The sequence below is a fragment of the Dermatophagoides pteronyssinus genome, unplaced genomic scaffold, assembly GCF_027571235.1.
Source record: "Dermatophagoides pteronyssinus isolate colony J.1.1.1.1 unplaced genomic scaffold, Derpt_VIB-CSIC_2022.12 sq0005, whole genome shotgun sequence".
In the NCBI taxonomy this organism is placed as follows: Eukaryota; Metazoa; Arthropoda; class Arachnida; order Sarcoptiformes; family Pyroglyphidae; genus Dermatophagoides; species Dermatophagoides pteronyssinus.
This window is the reverse complement of record NW_027461529.1, coordinates 914,306-936,221: the sequence shown is the minus strand read 5'-3', so window position 1 is coordinate 936,221 and position 21,916 is coordinate 914,306. Positions and strand designations below refer to the sequence as shown.

The following is a 21,916-nucleotide window of genomic DNA, read 5'->3' as shown; positions in this document are numbered from 1 at the left end:
TGAAAAAAATGCAATCAAAATGAAAGAATTTGTTTATCTTGTTTTTAAAATGAATGGTAAATTTTGAAAAAAAAATTCTGAAAAAAAACAAAATCTGAATTAGTCGATTGATAGAAGAATCGATCTTCTTTTTTTCTACTACGAATCAAATCTGATTTCAAATGATTATCCCATAATCTTTTTTTTTAAATATCATTTTATAAATGTTTTAATAAACTCTTTTGATACAGAACATTTTTCTTTTGATTTCAAACATCAACAACAATTTTACTTGACTTCAATTGTCACCACCCATATGAAAGATGGAGAAGAATTCCTGTCATCAAACAAACAAACAAACAAAAAAACGTCTGATTCTGGCAACTAAGTCAATAGCGATTGCTACTTTGACATACAAATGTAAAAAAAAGAAGATATGCCATACATTTTGATATGTAAACTATACCAACTATCCTCAATAGTTAAATCATTCGTTGTCCGCATTTTGTTGTTGAACGATATAAAAAACCAATCCCAAATAAAGATGTTGAATGCGATCACCAAAAAAAATAAGTAAGAAAGAATTGTAAAAAAAATATATATAATTCAATCAACTTATTATGAAGAAAGAAAAGGAGAAAAAAAACAACTTTAGAATCCATAAAATAGACTTGAAATGAAAATTTCTATTTTGAGCATTATCAAAAAAAAAAAAAAATTTATAAACTGTCAAAAAATAAAACATTTCATACATCTATGCACATCTAAACAAGCTTTTCATTAATGTTTTATTTTTGTCGCGGTTGTTGATCAAATATCTAGAAGAAAAATTCTAAATACGATTCTTGATCCTTTTTAGTGACAAAAAATAATTTTAATGTTTTTTTTTCTCTTTCTAAATTGCTAATGATGATACTTCCATCTGTTGTTATGAATGCTTAATACGTTGAATAGCAGAGATTGATTCAATTATCGAATTATTCGAATCAATTGTTATATTTAAAAATGTTTTATAATGTAATTTTTTTTTTTGGATACAATATTGTGTTTATTTCGTTGATATTCAACGAAAACTAATAGAAAATCATAGTTATCAGTTGATTGATTGATTGATTGATTGATTCAATTGCCATTTACACAATCATAGATTATGGATTAAGATTGGCACATTTTTTTTCATATTTCAATTATAAAGATAAAAGAAATTACCATCGGAGAAATACTTGAAACAAAATCATTTTTTTTGTGATTGATATTTTCACATTGACAAATTAATTGAGTTAATTAAATCGTATTCTGTCTTAGTCACCATCGGTTGACAAACAAACTGATAAAAATTATGGAGAGGATTAGTGACAAATATTTTTATTGTATCAAATTGATTTCATCTAGAACAAATATTGTAATATTGCAGTTTTTTTTGCAACAAAAAAATTTGATAAAACTATCATATTTTGATTGTCTAGGCAATTAATCTTGTCCTTGAAATTTGGTTTATCATTTATTTTTAAAGATTCTTGGATACATTTTTCATCATTCATTTCATATATAAAATCAAACACTGATCACTGTTTATTAAACATTTTTTTAAAATTGTTTTTGGAAATTATAATAAAAATTTTTATAAACTTGAAATCATGAAATTATCATTGTTAATCTGTTTGATTTTATCCATTCATATTGGTCATTCGTTTGGTGAGTTTTAATAAATAATTATAATCACTTTTTTTAAATTTTTAATTATTATTATTTATTTTTTTAATTATAAATTTTCAATAAATACTTAATAATTCGTAATGAAGCAAAAGATATCCATCAACAATCAACAATCGAAATCGATTCAAATATTGAACAAATTGATAATCTTTTAAAACAGATAAATGCTAAATCATTCGATGATGATGTTGATGCTCTTATTCAAGAGATAAATTACTTAATAGCAAAAATTAAAGATGATATAACAAAAGCCATGGAAGAGGGTAGAGATGTTGATGATATTATTAAAAAAATTCAAGATATAATAGAAAATATCGATGCAGAAATAACGAGTTTGCCATTCGCAAAAGATGAATCAGAACGTAACAAAATAATGAATACTATACAACAACAGGTGGATGAGTTAAAAAATTATGATGCACAATTAAATTCAGCTTCATCAATAATTCAATCAAAATTTTTTTTAATTTTTATTATGGTCATTAATTTTCTTATATTCAAATCATTCAGCTAAATTGATATAACCATTATCACATTAACATGTTTGATAAAAAATTTTGAAATTAAATAAATATTGATTCTTTTCTTTTCTTTTCTTTTTTTAATATTGATAATAAATGAAAAATAATGAAAAAATAAATTCAATTTGAAAATGTATTGAACGAAAAAAATTCATTTGTTTTTATTATGTTTATACAAATTATTTTAAGTTCAATTGAATATTTGACTTAGTCCATGGATTCAAATCGATTGCCATTGTATTGTTTGCTATAGTGAAATAGCATTTAGCGCGCCAATATTAAATTCGAAAAAAAATGTCTTCAACTATAGGTTAAAGTACAACGTAATTGTATTCACTTAAAAAAAAACATCGTTTTCAACTAAAATCACTAAAGGAATAGATATTGGGTAAAAGTCTCAATGGATACTTCGAAAGTTAGCTAATTCGAATTTTTTGTTCGAAAAAAAATATAGCTGGTTAAAAAAAATTAGTGAGCGCAACATTCTATTGCGCAGTCTGTTTGATATATCAAAGTACAGATTATTTCAATATTCGTCTATCCGGTGCTCATTGAATTTTTGTTGATGAAATTTGATCCACGCATGTGTTGATCCGAATATATTCTTCATTTCATTTATTCATTTCGTAGCGGGAAACAATATTATTCATATATCGACCAAATTACTTCTTTTCATTTGAAAAAAAGTCAATTTCAGATTTATATCAATTTTTTCACTTTTCTCATGGTTACCTGAATAGTTCATATGTTTTCAACAAATGTTCAACAAGTGAACAGTTTTTCATTGATTTAATCTCAATTATTGCTGGTGTTGTTTTTTTCGATACAATTTTGTTTCGACTTTGTTTTTCTATGAATTGAACTATTTATATCATTGAATTTGTAACATGAATCGTGGTAAGTTTTGCGGTTATTTTATCTCCAATTATATTATCTTCTTAATCAATCAATATCATAGAATATCGAATTTTGACTACAAGAATTTCCATCAATTCTCAACGACAATTTCTACTAAAGCATGGCAAATTTGTGGCACGATGGCTGACTAAAGATGAAATAGTCAGAGAATATCAAGATTTAACTATTCTGAATGAATTTAGAGAAAAATTTCAATATGGATTTTCAATCATTTCGGAAGAAAATGAAATCGATCCATTCGAAAATTTGATTCAAGTTCAAAGTAATCGTTATAAATTCTTTGATGTCAATGAATATATACCAGGTGCTGTATATTGCGATTGCAAAGATTTTCAATTAATGAGTTGTCGTACCTATGGATGTGAAAATTGGAAAAGAGGTGTTGAATGTACTGCTGCATGTCCTATGGAATATGATTGTATGAATCGTCCTTTGCAATCAACCAGTAACGAAGCATATTTAGAAGTATTTAAAACCAAACAATACAATTGGGGAGTTAAAAGTCGAATTGGATTTTTTAGAAATCATTTCATTGCTGAATATAAAGGAATGATTAAATCAAACAATGATGAAACTGTATCGTCAGTCTATTCAATGGACCTTGGTAAAACGACAGTTGTTGATGCATCAAGTTTTTGCAATGCTATGCGATTTTTGAATCATTCCTGTCTTCCGAATTCATATTCTAGTTTGCGTGCTGTCGATGGTCAATGGCGGCTTGGCATTTATGCACTCCGCGATATTTGTAGTCATGAAGAAATAACAATCGATTATGGTAAAAATTACGCACAAAATCCAGAAAGATGCTATTGTCAGGCGCCCAATTGTGCCGGAATAATAGGTGGTAAAAAAGTAAATAAAATTTCGATTGTATTGATTGATTTGATGAAATCTTTTTTATTTGTTCAAAATAGGAATTTGAAATTGAACCTAAAAAATGGCGAGAACCATTTGATGAAATGACCCGATTTTTGAGAGATTTTTTCTACGAAAAGCTTTGGGAAACAATTCCTATCTAATTCGCTGGTCTTATCATTAATAAAAAATTTAAATTTCAAAATTTTTTCCAATTATTAATAAAGTTATACAATAATAATAATAAAGAGAACATTTCGTTAAAAAAAATAGCAAGCGCAGTCTGTAGCTGAAGCAAATGGGTTGTTTTCGATTTACTTCGATCGGATGTTCGTCGAATTTGTCTTCTTTTGAGTTGAAATTCGATTCACGCATGTTCCTTCATCATTTTTTATAGTAAAAAATCAATGGCCACATGTATGATAGCGGGAAACTTGTAGCAAAAAAAAAAAAAAAAAGAAAAAAAAAGAATTAACATTTTTTTGGTATCTATAAATGTATCCATGGTAGATCAACAATCTAAACATTAACATAAATAAAAGGTAGAAAACGTTTTTTTAGGAAAAATAATTGGCTATTATTTTTGACAAATCTCTTCAATCATTCAAAAATGAATCAACTTAGTGGTAAGTTTTGTGTTATTTTCTCGAATTTCATTGATTTTTTATTGAATAATCAATTTCAAGTTTCTCGTCGTTATAAAATTCTAACAACTCGAATATCTATGAATTCTCAGCGACAATTTTTGTTAAAGCGAGGAAATTGCAAAGCACAATGGTTGACTGTTGAGGAAATAGAATCAAGATATCAGAACTTAAATAATCTTAATGAATTTCGAGAAAAATTTCGAAAAGGATTTTCAATCATACCGGACAACGATCAAATTGATCCATTCGAAAATTTGATTCAAGTTCAAAGTAATTGTTATAAATTCTTTGATGTCAATGAATGCATACCAACTGCATCTATTTGTAATTGCAAAAACAATAATAGTTCAGATTGTTTGAATGAAGGATGTGAAAATTTTAGTAGAGGTGTTGAATGTACACCATTGTGTCTAATGGGTGATGATTGTTCTAATCGTCATTTGCAGATAATTAATAATGAAAAAGACTTGGATGTTTTCAGAACAAAACAATACAATTGGGGAGTCATTACTGATATTGATTTTCATAAAGATGATTTTATTGCTGAATACAAAGGGATAGTTCAATCATGCTATGACAGAACAATATCGCAGATCTATTCAATGGATCTTGGTCGAACATCGGTTATCGATGCATCGCGTTGGTGTAACGCAACTCGTTTTTTGAATCATTGTTGCATTCCCAATGCACAATCTAATCTACGTGCTGTCGATGGTCTTTGGAGACTTGCTTTTTTTGCTCTTCGCAAAATTGAAGCTAACGAAGAGATAACAATAGATTATGGGAAAAGTTATAGCCAGAATGCTGAAATTTGTTATTGCCAGGCGCCAAATTGTGCCGGAATTATAGGTGGTAAGAAAGTAAGTAAAATATGTTTTTTTTACTAATATTGTTTTCTTAATGACTATTCATTTATTACAGGAATTTGAATTTAATCCTAATAAATGGAATGAACCGTCAAATGAACAAACTCAATTTCTGAAAAGATTTTTTGCAGAAAAGCTATGGGAAACAATTCCAATTTGATTTGCTAATTTTATTTTATAACCAGAAAAAATTATTATCACTTTATCACTAAAAAATGACTTTATTTACAAATAATTCTTTTTCATTATATGATTGATCACAAATAAGAATGATACAAAAATGATATGATTGGATTCAAAATAAAAATAAATTACAATTGCTTTTCGGCATTATCATTAATAATAAAAAATGTACGATTTATAATTATCTATTCGGTAATTGATAGCCTTCATGATCCACATGTTGTTCCAATAATAATTGTTGTTGATTACCAAACATTTGATTAGAGTTATGATTATTATTAATTATAGATCCTTTGGCCATTTTTAGATAGATTGTAGAAGCTGTTGTACCTGATAATGGTAATGATGCATGATGATGATTATTATTATTATGATTATGTTGATTGGCCATTATAATTGGATTAACATTTGGATAATTATCCGATGGTAATCTTAAATGAAAATGATTATGAGATAGTTGTACGTTTTGTTGTTGATGATTACATTGATCATTATTTCGTGATATAAATATTGTTTGTGATGAAGGTGAAGAATCCAACACTAATGTTGGAGACATTGTCAATATTCGTGTTAGACCAATATTATTATTACCAGTTATTGATGATGATGATGATGATATTGGAATTAAATCATCAGTTAATGAATTATGATCATCAAGTGTTGTTAATGTTGTATTGCTTGTTGTTGCAATATAGCCTGTTGATGTTGCACCCATTGTACCATAAAATGGATCAGAACGTTCTATTGATGTTGGTTGATGAATGACTGGTTGTTGTTGATTCACGTGTCCATTACAATAAGATGTTAGATCCAATTGATGATGAAACGAATTGATTTCATCATTTGGTATTACTATTGAATCAATGATTGGCTGATAATTTTGATTATGTACAGTTGTTAATCGATTTCGCTGTTTAATTGAATGCTGTTGTTTCAACATTTGTTCAAATTCAATTTGCATTGATTGTCTTAATTGTTGTAAATGTTGTAATATTGTAGCAAAAGATGGTCGTAATTCTGTTTCATATTTCCAACATTGTTTCATCAATGAATACCTATTAAATAATAATAAATAAATTTTTAACAAAAATTTTCAAAAAAAATATATAACCAAATCATTTACATTTGTGATGAACAAAGTGGTGGCCGTTCTAATATACCACCAGATTTGACAAATTCCAAAACTTCTTTATTTGAATATGCTTGATATGGTTGTTGACCTAATGTCATTACTTCATACATGATAACACTGTATGACCAAACCTATTATGTAATTATAATGAATAAAAATCGATGAATTTATACATTGAAAATAAAATTACTAAAAATTCATTCTTTTCTCATATACTTACATCACTTTGTGTAGTAAAAACACCATCCGATAATGATTCTGGTGACATCCATCGTACTGGCATTAATCCACCTTCTTTTCGATAATAATTTTGTTGATATAAACCTCTTGTTAGGCCAAAATCGGCAATTTTTACAACACGTTTTTCACGATCAGCACTTGATACTAAACAATTTCGGGCAGCTAAATCACGATGTACAAATTGTTTTTGTTCCAAATATTCACAACCTTTCGCAACATCAATACAAATCGACATTAGATCATCAATTGTTAATGGACTACTCGATATTGATGTTGATGGTTGTTTATTCGTTTGATTAGTGCTACCAGGACGATTTGATCGTAGATATTTTAAAAGATCGCCGGCTTCCATTAATTCAAGAACAATAACAATCGATGATGAATGATGATTAAGACAAACACCCAACAATTGTAAAATATGTGGATGTTTAAATTTTGACATAAATTTTGCTTCTTTAAGAAAATTACATTGATCTTCATCCTTTGTAGAATTTTTATTCAATACTTTTACTGCAACTCGTTGTTCAGTTTTATGCAAAATTGCTTCATGTACTTCACCAAATGCTCCTTTACCAAGTAACTTTACTAATGTAATTGAATGATAATCAAATATTTCGATATCAGTCAAATCAACATCTTGTACACTACTGTTTATAACATGAACAGAATAATTAGTTAAATTTTTCTGAAAAAAAATTTCTGAAATTAATTTTAATCATTAATTACCTATTCACATATAATGCATTAGGCAAATGTGGATGTGGCCGTTGTTGCCATGGTATCAATTCAATTTGATGGCTATTTGTTGATGATGAAATGATTGATTGATTATTGGAATCAACATCTTTTGTATTTAGTTTATAGAATCGTACTAACGATAAAATGACAAAATAATAAATAATTAGAAATAAAAATTATAAAAAAAACAAACAAAATACTAACATGAACATAAAGAAAAAATGACCAAACAAACGGCAACAGCACAGAATATAGCAAACATTATAATGAATAAATGTGATTCACCATTATTGAATGATGATGGATATGTTATTAAACTGTTAACAGCATCAATTTCCGTCGGTTGACCAAGCCAAAATGGTCGTATTGTTTGTGCATATTCACGTTGATTAACACCCAAACGATTAGAAGCATATAATCGAAAATGATATTGTTGACCTGTTTGTAATCCAGATACAATCCAATAATTATCGGTGCCATTGTAAGCAAGTTTTGATGAATGATGTTGATTAGTAACAAGTTGATTTTGTGTTGATGAATTAATTGCATGATCATTAATCATATTATTATTATTATTATCATCATCTTGTGATGTTATTTGCCATCGATATAGTTGATAATAAACTTGTGAATCCGAATTTGAACGTACCGGTTGCCAGATTATTTTATAAATATTGATTCCATTATTGATTTCATGTTGTTGATCATTTTTTGAATGAACAGTTTGTATTTCAAGATTTTCCGGACCATCAGGAACGGTCATATTAGTTTGTATACGAAACAATTTTGGTGATTTCGGCCATTCATATCGGAATCGAGATGGACGATAAATTAATTCTAATCGAAATCTATACCATCGATATGGTTTCAAATGTTTAAATTGATAATGATATTTTTGTTCAGATTGTGTTTGATCACTGGCAAATTTGGTCCAGTTAAAATTTTTATTAAATTGTTGATTTTTGTGTAATTTTTCATTGATATCTGGTTCGGATTGAAACCAAATTTCATGAGATTCAATCACCGATTCACCAAATGGTGCTTGCCATTCTAGATCAATTTGTCTTGCTGATAGATATTTCAATTGTAAATCGGAAGGTAATGGAAATGATCGAATTGTTATTGATTCTGAATCCTGAAACTGGTGATTATCAACGTAAAAATCTTTGCTTTGTTTATTTTTTTCAATAGCATAAACACGAACAGTTATATTGTAGATTGTATCTGGCCGTATCGTATCCATATGAATCCAATATGATCCATTCAAAAGTGAATGATGAACACCAAATGTATCATCTAATTTCCATGATTGCAAATCCAGGCTATCATTATGTGAATGACATCGAACTTCATAGACAACTTTTTTAGCATTTAAACGTTCAGGACGATCCCATAGAACAAGAATTCTTTCAGGACTTTCAACGATTGCACGAACATTTCGTGCTGGTGCTGGACGAGATTCCGAAGTTGAAAATATAAATCCATCCCAATAAAGATATGGCCGATGAATTGAATCAGAATAATCAATACGATTCGATAGAGTTGGTATAAGACTTGCATTGTATGCCAATTCCAATTGATGTTGGCTACGATTTCGAATTAATTCAAGATAAAAATTATCCATCTCGATCGAAAAGCTATAATTACTGAATGGTTCCAAATTATCAATGACAATAGTTTGATTAAACGTATCGATAGTAGAACGTAGATCAGTACGATTTAAGCCATATCGGATTCGAAATCGAATTGAAGCCAAACTTGGTTGCCAATCTATTGATTCTTGATTGGACATAATAGGTGATGGACAATTGTTGTTTGATCGTATATCATTGGAAGTAATGCGATCTAAATCGATTTGTAATGTCAACGATGTAGATGTATGTCTAAGCATTCTCATGTTAAGATGAATGTTTGATAATGGAATTAAACATTCTAAGCTATATGGATAAGGTTGTCGAGATAATTGAATCATATTACGTATCGGTTTTGCTAGATTAATAATTTTGATTGGTTGGCGAAAATCTGAATCATGTTCTGAATCTAATTCTGTACTATAGATAAGACCATTAAATGAATCATTTTTCCAATATAATTTTGATGATATCTGATCTAATTCGATTGCTACTGGTGGATTAGTTGTTTCGACAAATGAAGTAATTCGTCGACAATAACATCCATCACTGCTCTCAATGAATGTTTGTCCATTGCGATCAAAATATATCATTCGTTGACCTGTTATTATTGATTGATCCAAACTATGAATTAGTTGAAAAGCACCAGATATATTTGGCGTATGTGTACAATTGCATAAACGATCACGGCTTGGTGATTGAAAGTAATCTAAACGTTCATCACAAGCACTACCATTTATGGCCAATCGACAACGATGAGCAGTGATCATATAGAAAGTGGATTCATGATTTAATTTACCAGGAATTTTTGATTTAATTGGTTGTTGTGTCCATATTAACATTGATCGATAAGGATCGATACGCATTGTGTTGATATAGTTGCCTGTTATGGTTAATACAATACGTGTCGTTTGTGTTTCTTCAGTATAACACCAGATTGTGCTATGATTGCGGAAAAAATCAACAGTTGATATATATAATCGTCTGCCAAGCCAGTCCATTGTGATCGATGTGATTGATTGTGTGAAATGGGCCAATATCGTGTAGTTGCCACTTTGACCACTTTGTACTTGATTCGATGATCTTAAAGGTCGTACAATTTCATCATCTTCATCATTATTATCATTATCTTGTATGAGTTTGCTACATTTAAGAAAATTTCCATCTTCAACGAAATATAATCGATTTTCAGCAAAATTATAATCCATCAATGATGGTGATAATGATTTGATTACTGATCGAACAATTTGTTTAAGATCCATATCGGCTTCATATATGGAATCACGTTCGGCTAATAATAATCGCAACGGTGGTTCAGATCGATATGTTTTAAATTGAATAACTTGTGATGGTGGTCCTTCTCCCACATACGTTGTAGCTCGTACTTCAAAATAATAAGTTGCATTCGGCTTTAAATCTTCAAGTCGATACCATAATTGATTCGGTATTACTTTGTTGATAATCGAAGTAACTTTTGTCACATTGCCAGTATCCATAGTCCATAATGAAATTGTATAACTTTGAATTAGACCATTTGGATTTTCCGGTTCTAACCATCTTGCTTCAGCTGCAAAACGTTTTTCAGATTTTGTCCGTTTGGGATTTAATTTGTCACTATCATTCATAACATAGGTAAACACACGAACTGAACGAGGTTTAGATGGTATTGATGACGGAGTATGCAATGTAGCCACTACCTGTCGACTTGATGCCCAATAAGTGAATGAACGTAATGCAATACGAATTTGTGCATAAGGTTTTGATGGTTTTAAATGTTCTGGCAATATGAATTCAGTTTGATTGAGAATAAAATGATTTAAATTATTATTGGTTGATGATTGTTTAATTGCAGCATTATCTTCATCATTTTCAAGCGATAAATCATAAAATACTTGTCCATAGTTAACGTTTGTTACAGGATTCCATTTGATGGTGAAATTTTCCCATGTTCCTTGAATTTGTATGGAATTTTCGTCCACTGATTTCGGAACAACATCAATTTCAAAACGACGATCTCGTTGATCATCATTATCGGTAACAATTTGAAATGTACTAATTCCACCAGTATTTTGACGAATAGTCGCAAATGTTTGTCCGTGATCATCGCTGACAACCATCTGATTTTGTTGTGTGTTTAACCACCAAAATCTTCGGGCAAATGATGCTATTGGTCCAATCAAATTATTTGATTGTTGTCGTGCCAATTGAACTGAATGTACATGTTCAGAATCCAAATTAATCTCGTTTATTTGATCAATTGTTTCGAATAAATCAATGTGTTGGAGAACCATCACAATGTTTCCATCTTGATTTAGAATATTTTCATCACTTTCTTCGGTATTAGTTTTATCCAATGATCGAACTGTTGTCCAATATAATCTTCCACTTTTTTGATCTATTGACAAACTTTTTATCTGTTGTGTACGAAGCAATAATCGTTGTGAATTTTTCATTCCGTTCAATCTAGCTATGCGAAGACTGGATGATGTTGACCAATACAAAAAACCATTTATCGAATCGATTGCTATCTCTTGTGCATAAGTTATAATAGGTAAAATTTCGATTTGAGATCCATCCATATTACATCGGCAAATCTAATGTTGTGAAAATATTTCATTATTAAGTAATTTATGCAAATAAAATAACAATAAATTTATACCATTCGTTCTAATGGATTTGACCAATAGATTTTCGGTGCCATCCATTCAACAGCAATCGAATGTGCATTACTTTTATTGACAACAACAGTTAGAGTGGAATGTTCTACCGTAAGACTTCCATAAAGTAGAATATGTTGATCAGTGTTCAAAACAACTGAATCTTTATAAATATAAACACCTAAAATAGAAATTATAGATAAAAGTTTTCATTTTAAAAGATTATAATCATATAATTTACAAAATAACTGACCAGTTATATTATTAACACCTAATGTATCCAATTTTGATTTAGGCAATAATTGTTGCTTGAATTTACCATCCAATTCAGTTCGTATTAATAGACGATCTTTTGTTGCAATTAAAGCATATGGTCTATTTGTCATTGATTCCATCGATGGTAATGTTCGTCCAATAAATTTATTTGACCATGCACCATTTCCAGCTGATGTGAATGCACGTACACGTATTTCATAACCAGTATCCGGTTGTAATTCAACAGCATCACATTGTGTTATATTATTAACTTTTGCTGTATGAACTACTTGTGGATTATCGGATTCTTGAATAGCTACTTCATATCGCCATTGTTGCCATGCACCACGTCCGCTTGTTCCGAATAATGCCGGTTTTTGCCAACTGATCCGTGCCGAAGTATCAAGAAATACTGCTTCGACAGCTTCAACAGGTGTCAATGGTACAGGAATCGGTTGACTTTGTTGATCCATAATTGCTAATGATATTAATCTTGATTCAGTTGTATAAGTATTATGATAATACATTTGTTCATCAACGTGATATTCTTCCCAAGTTATATTTTCTGCACGGCTGAAATACAATCGTTGATTATAGATAACCATATTATCCATACCAGCAAATGGACTAATTTCCATACGATTAGAACCAGCAATAATGGCATTATCACGAATCGTTGTCTCATCATTACCATCGATTGTTATGGAATGAATTGAAGCAGTATGAGTCATCGGAAATAGTAATCGATAGTTCAGATAATTAATGGCAAATGTTGAAATCCACGAATCACTTTGATAAATAAGCTCAATTTTTGATCTTAATGCATTACTATTACCAGATCGAATCGGCCCGTTTAAATGGCATAAATCTAATCTATATATAGCTGTACGATTAAACATATTTGATTGAATCCAAAACAAATAGCCATTATATGGATCAACTTTGAAATCGATTGGTTTTTGATTTGGTTGAAACGAACTTATGTAAATAGATTCAATATTTTCTCCATCTAGATTAGATCTCATCACTCGATTTGCCGGTTCTTCAAGCCAATACAAACGATCATTCAACCAATCAATAGACAGATGACTGGGCTGATTACTTCCATTGATGATACGTAATACTTGATTAATAGAATTCTCTTTAAGCCATATACGTCGAATAGTACCAGAAGAATCGGCAACAAATATATATCGTCGATTAAAATGAACAGCCATTCCTGTTATGTCACCATTTTCAACATAATCAGTCAGATGATAAAGAATCTCCTCATCAAGTAAAAAGTCAACATTTCTTCGTGCAACCGATTTACTTGATGCAAGATATAATTTATAATGCATATATTCTTTCATTTCCAATTCTTCATCATCGATTTCTTCCGATTGTTTGGGTGTTGAAATCTGTCGCCAACATCGTATACCTTCACCGAAATTATTGTGTGTAACAATCGATACTGTATAGTTGGTATCACTTTGTAGATCATTGAAAACATAGCTATGAATAGCTAGATTACTAGTTCGAAATGGATCCCAATGTGTATGAATATCTTTAACAGTACGACGACCAGTATGTTCATTATAAAGATATAAACTATAAGCAATTATAGGACCATTTGGAAATGCTGGTGCACGCCAATTCACCGAAATCTGATTTGGTGATATTGCCATACAACTGACTATAATACAGGCACTTTTTGGTACACCATATGGTAATGTAGTGAACGGTTCACTCGATTCAGTTATAATCGATTCATGTAATGAGGATGCTAATATCCATTCAATACGAAATAAATAGCTTGTATAGGCATTCAATCCATTTATATGTAATATATTCGTTTGATCATTACTGATATCCGTGAATGCACGAACACCGGCTGCACCAATATACATCCATTGTGATGGTAGATTCTGATATTTCCATTGTATACGATAACTTATATTGATCTGTGTTCGCAATGATTCATGTAATTGATTCCATTCAATTTTTAATGAATCATTTGATAATGAATTTGGTACTAAACGTGGTGGTCGTAATGAACCATTTGTTTCAAGTAAAAGTTTAACATGATCAATATATACAGTATGAGCATGATTACAACCAAGTGCACAATAATTGTCCTATGTTTTCATAACGAATATATGCAAAAAAAAAGAATAAAAGAATAAAAAATAAAGATTACAATCATCACGGATATTAGAGAATAAATAATAATAATAATCAGATATAAATTGAATCGATCAACTTACACGATCACCAAACCCATTTTCAATCATAATCGATGATTGTTGTAATTTCGGCAATTCATTATTATCATCATTATCAATGTGATTACCGCGGCAAACTTGAAAACAAGCTGATGGTGAAAGATACCAGTAGTGACAACCATTTTTGCACTTGAAAAATATTGAATAAAACAATAATAATAATTAAAAATCGGAATCATTTGATTTTTTTTTCATCTTTAATTTTTACGCATTTTTATTATCATCGTTATCATTATAAAATTTTTTTTCTTCAATAATTGAATACATGATCATAGATAGACATATACAAAACTATCTATTAATCTGATAATCAAATCTCATCCGTCATATTATAAATGAATGAATGATTGAAGATAAAAATAAATATAGAGAGAGAGAGAGAGAGAGAGAGAGAGAAAAAAAAAATCAATTAATGCATCATCAACGCATGCAACTAAATTATCTAAAATGTACAATATGGAAATACACATTCACACAGACATCCGTTTATATATATTGTATTATTGACTGGGTCCTAAACACACCTTGTTATTTTAAAAAAAAAAACAAAATTATTTTTGTAACCAATGTTATGAATGAATTGGATAGGATTTAAGTTTAATAATCAAATCATCATTCTCATCATCATCATCATGATGTGATAGAAATGAAAAAGAAAATTTATAGAAATGAATAATAAAATGAAAATAAAAAAATTTTGGGCTTGTCTGAAGATCCGATTCGATCAATAAAAGGCGAAAAATAAGAAGAGGGAGAGAAAAAAAAATGTAATACAATTTGACAGATACAATAACTCTCATCAACCTTTGACCTTAAGCCTAACCTTATCGATGCTATTTGTAATAATTTTTTTTTGTTGTTGTTTCTTTTCTATTGATTTTTGGATTTCTTTTTTGTTTTGTTTTATTTTCATTTTCATTTCTATTTTATTATGATTATTGTTCAATTCATCATTTGTTTGTGATTTTGTTTTCCGCAAAAAAATAAAGAAGAATAAAACAATCAAAATAGGATACATACCAATCGTATTTTACATGAAGAATTACAGGCAATATCCAATTCATCTTGTACGTTCTATATAAATTTAATATTAGAAAAAGAAAAATAAAAACAGAATGAGAAATAAAATCGGAAATATATTTAATGATGATCAAAGAAGAACACCAACAACAACAACAAAATCGGGGGTGGTGTTAAGTTAGATGAAGAATTTGTTTTTTTTTTCTTTGAAAATTTTTTAATTTTTAAAATTAATGATATTAAAAAAAACCATGAAAAGTTTTTTGTTTTTTTTCTCATTCATTAATAAATCCGGTTTGATAAAAATTTCCTGACTAGTCCGTGCATAACAAAAATTGAAAAAAAAATGTCAAATCAATGGAAAAAAAGATTCCATTTTCAAGTATATCAAATATCCATGATTATTGTTGATGGTAATTTTTTTTTTTGATTTTTATCAAAAAAAAAAAAATTCTTCCTTTTTGTGTTATGCAAATTTTCCTTTCAATTTGTTTTTTTAATTCAAGAAAAATAAAAAATAAAAAAATGACCAGATATTTTTCCTTGAAAAAACAATCTGGAATTTTTTTCGATTTTTTGAAATTTTTCATAGACAAATAATTCTTTGGTATGTCATGCAATCAAATCAACTAAAATTGGCCATTAATCAGTCAAAAGAAAAAAAATAAATTCACTTTTCGGCTTTCTTAATTGATAGACCGAACACACACACACACCAAATAAATTTATTTTATATCTGGTGTTTTTTTTCTGGTCTGTAGTGATTTGTCTACAAAAAAAAAATTCTATCCATTTGAAATGATGAATCTGCCAAAGAAAATTTTATTCAATCTTATGTGTGAATGTGAACGCTATTGGGTAATCCGATATCCTTCTCCTATATTTTCCCATATACAAATCAAAAATGATTGATCAATCCAAATATTGGCAACAACAAATATATATCCAAATATCGATAATGTATTTATCAATTTATATATATTTTTTTTCATCATATCATCATTATTATCAATATTGATTGATCAAAATAAAAATCACTACTATTGTCATTAATCAGAAGATATTGATCATTTGCTAATTGATAAAATAGTAACAACAATAAAGAAAAATAAAAAGATTTTATATTTTATTTTTTGACATTTGTTGTTTGTCCAAATCCATTATATGATGGCCATTTACTATTTTTTTTCATACATAGAACATAAAATAAACAGGAAATCTTTAATCGTAAATAATCATATATAGTTGTTGAATGTCATCATCATTGCATCAATTTGACTATATAATGTAATGTATGAGGAAAGTGAAGAAAAATGAAGGAATTTCGCAGTTTTTTTTTTTCGTTCAAACATTAAATCAAATTTGTTGTTGATTTTTCAATTTGAACTTTATTCTTGATCAGGTCAACATGTGATAAAACTTAAAATGAATGATAAATGATCAATTTATTATTCATTCAAATGAATGTATGGTTTCAATTTAAAATTATTGGATAAAACTATTCATATGATTTATCATTTTCAATCGCGTTCTCTTTTATTATTATTTTACTCTCCTTGACATACAAAAAAAAAAAAAGAAGAAAAAATTGATCAAAATTAACCATGATTGTTGCTTATTTAATTAAAATTTATCCGGTTTCCATCTCACTCTCTCTCTCTCTCTCTTTAGGCTTCTGTTCCGATAATACGGATATAAAATTGATGAAAATCAACAACAACAACAATACCAATGAAATGAAAATTTGTGAAAATGAGAAATGAAAAACTAGTTCAATCAAATTGAAAACAAAATATTCATCAAAAATGCTTATTTAAAAAAAGGATTGAAATTAATGAACAAATAATGTAATTATCAAATGATTGTTGACCAAATCCAATGATTTCCAATCAATTATCAGTAATTTAGTTTATTTTTTCTAATTAAACGATATTAGTTAAACAAATAAAATATGGTCAATCATTTTATGAACATTGATTTTCATCAAGATCATTATATGATCTTAAAGTGAATATTTGTTGATGATGATGATTGTTTGAAACAAATGGGAATTTGTTTGATTTTTTTCTTTATAGGGGTTTCACACTACAGCAATATTTCATGAAATATATACACGAAAATATTTCAGCCCATAAGGTTGAAATGGACTGAAATATTGCATTTGAAATATTTCATTCACATTGCTGCTAGTGTGAAACCCCTATTACAAAAAAAGCGAAAAAACAAAGGTGCGGCCAGTATTTTTTGGTGCCAAAAAAAAAAAAAAAAAAAAAAAAAAAAAAATATGAACCCATAACGAAGAGGAAAACGCACTCACACACACTATTAATTCACTCACTTAAGCAACAAAAAAAAAGTGAGAACGAATTCGAATGAACAAAAAAAAAAAATACGAATATTGTGAGAGAATTGATCGAGAGACTTGAATACATTTTCAATGAAATTATTTGATCAATAATGATGATGATGATGATGATTATGAAGAAAAAAAGATGAAGAGACAAAAGTTTTTTCTTCAAAATAAAAAAAAATATTGTACACAATTAGGGTGTACAACAAGGTGAATTAAATATAAATAGAAATATTAGTGTGAAATGGTGAAATGTGTGTGTGTGTGTGTGTGTATGTTAGGTCATCCATCCGGTACGCTCCCTAAATTATCATCATCAACATCATCATGGGTAAATATTTAATAGTTGATCATCATCCATACAAAGCCAACGAGAAGAAGAAGAAAAAAAAACAATACATATGGCCATTGGAAAAGGTCAAAGTTTAAATCAATGTAGATAAATCATTTTTATTTTTTCTGGAAATATAACAGTCGATATTTGATATTTTCATATATATGAATGGGTGTGATTTTGTTTTATTTTTGGCAAATTCATTAGTTTTTTTTTTTCTTTGTTTTGGTTGGTGTTAAAAAATTTTGGAGATAAATTTTTTTATTTGTCCAATAACAATTTGACAAAAATGTTTTTGTTTTTTTTTAATTTTCGCTAAAATATGGGTTTGGTTCATTTTTTACTTCGACATAATCATTTGTAACAACAACCCTTTTTTTTATCTCTCATTCTCTTCGTTTGATTTAAAATTTTGAGCTTAAAAAATTGATGAAAAAAAATTTATCTTCTTTTTTCTCCTTTCTCCATTTCTGTCATTTGAATCGAAAAGAATTTTTTTTTTTCGTTACAATATAAAATTACCTCCGGATGATGAGGGTGTTCCTTTTTTTGTTTGCTGACATTTTGAAGTGATGGTTAAAATTATTGAATCTAATCATCATCACCATCATCATCATCATCATAGGCATTGACCCATGACCAACTTTCATGTGAAATTGGAAAAAAATTGATGGTACAACCTGTTGTTCAAATATTATTCTCTTTTGGATGACCAAAGAAAGAATAGAGAGAGAGAGAGAGAGAGAGAGAGAGAGAGAGAGAGAGAGAGAGAGAGAGAGAGAGAGAGAGAGAGAGAGAGAGAGAGAGAGAGAGAGAGAGAGAGATGAAAATTTTCAAAGCTCACGTACATTTTTATTATTTTGATTTTTTTTTTGGTATTGCCATTGACCGGATGTAATGATGACATTGTTGATTATTATTATGATCACATCAAACAACATCATCATCATCATACAAACAAAACACCCATCCTAAACAAAAAGACCATAGGAAAAAAGAAGAGACTAGAGAGTGAGTGAGATTTCATTTTCATTCATAAATATGTGTGGAAAGTTTACTATACTGATTTTCAATCATAGGGTAGTTGTCTTTTCACATACAGGTATATTAATTTAATGGTTTTACACTATTTCAAGTCAAAATGAAAGAAATCTATAGAGAGACAGAGAAAGAGACAGAGAGAGAGAGAGAGAGAGAGAGAGAGAGAGAGAGAGAGAGAGAGAGAGAGAGAGAGAGAGAGAGAGAGAGAGAGAGAGAGAGAGAGAGAGAGAGAGAGAGAGAGAGAGAGAGAGGGAGATTGAGAGGAAACGTAAACGTAAAATTTAAATTCAATCAACCAAAACAACAACAAAAATGATGAGATGATTGGTTATTGTTGTTGTTGTTTTTTTTCGTATGCAAGTCCTCAAATAGAACATACGCATACAGTTTTCTTCATTTCATTCAAAATTGAAAATTAAAGATTTTCTACTTTTCAAATGGCAATGAATGAATGAATAAAAATAATCATATGAATGAATCTACTACTGCTGCTTACTATTTGGTTCAATAATTTCATTACTACGGATAGCGTGAGAATATTTTCTTTTACACTTTAAAAAAAATTTCTATAGTTGAAAAAAGCATCAAGTGATTATGAAAAATAAACGAAAAAAAAAAAACACGCAAAGGTAAAACAAATGTCTCAAGTTTACCGTTTCTACTTTGATTCATAGAAAGGTTCCGGTATCAAAACCCAAAACCAGCATTAAAAAAAAACTAGGTTTGTTTTTGGATCATTTTCATCGTTCGATACTCACACACACACCCACAAAAAACAAACATGGACTAGAAGAAAAATATGTTTCGGAGGGTTTCCTTTCTTTTTTCACCTTCTTTTTTTTTAGAGAAAAAAACAACGTCTGTTCTGAATAAAACTGTTTCTCTGTGTCGACATAGAAAGTGGGAAAAAAATTGGACGAGACTTTTTAAATTTTACTCAAAGAAAAGTGATTGAAACAAAATTCAATAGACAAGGTGTGTATTTTTAGTCTTGTGTGTATGTATGTGTGTAACGTATATACACAGGACCTTGGGTCTAAGGAAATATTTTTGTTCTTTCGTTCTTTCCATCATCATTTTACAAGTGATCATGATGATGATAATGTTGGTCACGGTGGTGAGAATGGGAATTTTATTTTTTGAGAAAAAGAAAATCAATCCAGCTGTTCGTTTTTTTTCATATAAAAAAAAATCTAGCGATTTCCGATTGAAATCTTTGTTGTTGTTGTTGTTGTCGTGTGTGAATGTTCAATGTCGACATACATGTTATGAATTTTAATTTTTAAAATTTTATTTTTGCTTGGTTATTTGAGAAAATGAAAATTATAATCATAAAACTTACCATACGATGTGGACAATCCTGTTGACATCTAGTGATTACATCATGATCAATATTTGTTGTTATTGTTGTTACTGATAATGATGATGATAATTGATCAATATTGATCAATATAATTAGAAAAATTACGACTAGTGATGTTGATAGATTAACTACTACACTATGGCAAACTTTTATTGGTCCATTGATGGACATTGTGTTGACCGGGGTTGTTTACTTATGTAATTTCGATCGAAATTTTTGTTGTTGTTAATCTTTTATTTTGTTGTTGTTGTTGAGATGAAAATATTATTCACATTTTCTTCTTTTTTTTGAATAAATTATTTTTGATAATCTAAATTTGATTAGATCAAAACCAGATTCACATTAGATAACAATGAAATATTATTTGTTGAATGTAATTCCAACAATCATTGTCAATAGACAACAAACAAACAAGAGAAAATGTACAGAAAGAAACAAAAATTTCATTCCAATTTTAATGATGATGTAGTTTTATTTGATTCATTTATTTTTTCATTTTTTTTGTTCGAAACAAATTGGAAGAAAAATAAATTTTCCAAATAGTTTATTTAATCAGTTTTTTTTTCGTTATTTTTATCATCATCAATGGGATTGTGTGATAATTACGATTGATTTGAAACTAAAGCAAAAATTTTACAAACAAACAAACAAATGAAACCAGAACCAAATCCAAAACAAAACAAAAATATTGGAAAATTGAAAAATTGAAAACAAATTCAATTCAATTCAATTTTTTTTTCGGTTGATTGTATTAATCATCATCATATCATTTTTTTTGTATACATATAATGATAGTGGTATGCCGATTTTTGATATCAAAAAACAAAAATTCAAATCATAATGGATGTTGATGTTAATAATAATATTGATGATGATGATGATGATGATGACGACAATGATGAACAAAATGAAAATAATCAACAAATATATAGATCATAACAACAACGACAATAAACAAAAAGAAAGAAAAAGATGCGAATATACCACAAACAATATCAATTGATATACATCATTTTTTTAAAAAAAATATTCCGAGCAACAAGTGTGCGTTGTATGCATATGGATTTAAATAAATATCACCATTTTTAATAACAACAACAAATGGATGTTAGAAGAAATAAAAGCCAATTGTAGTAGTTTTTTTTTGATTTCGGTGATTTCTGATCTTTGATATATTTTTTTTTCGTTCTTATTTTTTTTTTGTTT

At 28.6% G+C, this 21,916-nt stretch overlaps 4 protein-coding genes across 5 annotated transcripts; 3 read left to right on the top strand and 1 right to left on the bottom strand.

Moving 5' to 3' along the window:
* The first annotated feature begins 1,513 nt into the window (after positions 1-1,513).
* Positions 1,514-2,286, top strand: LOC113789738 (uncharacterized). Its single transcript, XM_027339314.2, has 2 exons — positions 1,514-1,674; positions 1,782-2,286. The coding sequence occupies exons 1-2, from the start codon at positions 1,617-1,619 to the stop codon at positions 2,207-2,209; spliced, it is 486 nt and encodes a 161-aa protein (XP_027195115.2). The 5' UTR covers positions 1,514-1,616; the 3' UTR covers positions 2,210-2,286.
* A 467-nt stretch (positions 2,287-2,753) lies between these two features.
* LOC113789825 (uncharacterized) lies at positions 2,754-4,161 on the top strand. The gene is made up of 3 exons (XM_027339413.2): positions 2,754-3,113; positions 3,175-3,986; positions 4,049-4,161. Exons 1-3 carry the CDS (start codon positions 3,104-3,106, stop codon positions 4,151-4,153), a joined length of 927 nt encoding a protein of 308 aa, XP_027195214.2. The 5' UTR covers positions 2,754-3,103; the 3' UTR covers positions 4,154-4,161.
* Positions 4,162-4,536: 375 nt separating this feature from the next.
* On the top strand, positions 4,537-5,767 carry LOC113789601 (uncharacterized). The gene is made up of 3 exons (XM_027339158.2): positions 4,537-4,615; positions 4,676-5,496; positions 5,558-5,767. Exons 1-3 carry the CDS (start codon positions 4,600-4,602, stop codon positions 5,660-5,662), a joined length of 942 nt encoding a protein of 313 aa, XP_027194959.1. The 5' UTR covers positions 4,537-4,599; the 3' UTR covers positions 5,663-5,767.
* On the bottom strand, positions 5,652-21,138 carry sev (receptor protein-tyrosine kinase sevenless). Of its 2 annotated transcripts, none has more exons than XM_075819890.1 (10): positions 20,690-21,138; positions 15,623-15,676; positions 14,585-14,731; positions 12,337-14,455; positions 12,086-12,264; positions 8,000-12,020; positions 7,784-7,928; positions 7,038-7,701; positions 6,809-6,948; positions 5,652-6,740 (listed from the first exon to the last, which is right to left on the bottom strand). In XM_075819890.1, the coding sequence occupies exons 1-10, from the start codon at positions 20,879-20,881 to the stop codon at positions 5,867-5,869; spliced, it is 8,535 nt and encodes a 2,844-aa protein (XP_075676005.1). In that variant the 5' UTR covers positions 20,882-21,138; the 3' UTR covers positions 5,652-5,866. The 2 variants fall into 2 exon arrangements, with proteins under 2 accessions (XP_075676005.1, XP_027195085.2); XM_027339284.2 differs by having other exon boundaries at positions 7,038-7,704; positions 20,690-21,135.
* Positions 21,139-21,916: the final 778 nt, after the last annotated feature.

Excerpts from the sequence above, each read along its gene's own strand:
- LOC113789738 (XM_027339314.2), top strand. The coding sequence starts at position 1,617 with ATGAAATTATCATTGTTAATCTGTTTGATTTTATCCATTCATATTGGT. Across the intron at positions 1,675-1,781 it reads TCATATTGGTCATTCGTTTG|CAAAAGATATCCATCAACAA; the intron begins GTGAGTTTTAAT and ends TTCGTAATGAAG.
- LOC113789825 (XM_027339413.2), top strand. Across the intron at positions 3,987-4,048 it reads GAATAATAGGTGGTAAAAAA|GAATTTGAAATTGAACCTAA; the intron begins GTAAATAAAATT and ends TGTTCAAAATAG.
- LOC113789601 (XM_027339158.2), top strand. Across the intron at positions 5,497-5,557 it reads GAATTATAGGTGGTAAGAAA|GAATTTGAATTTAATCCTAA; the intron begins GTAAGTAAAATA and ends CATTTATTACAG.
- sev (XM_027339284.2), bottom strand. The coding sequence starts at position 20,881 with ATGTCCATCAATGGACCAATAAAAGTTTGCCATAGTGTAGTAGTTAAT. Across the intron at positions 14,456-14,584 it reads AAAATGGGTTTGGTGATCGT|GACAATTATTGTGCACTTGG; the intron begins GTAAGTTGATCG and ends ATGAAAACATAG. Across the intron at positions 7,929-7,999 it reads CATTTTTTCTTTATGTTCAT|TACGATTCTATAAACTAAAT; the intron begins GTTAGTATTTTG and ends TTTTATCGTTAG.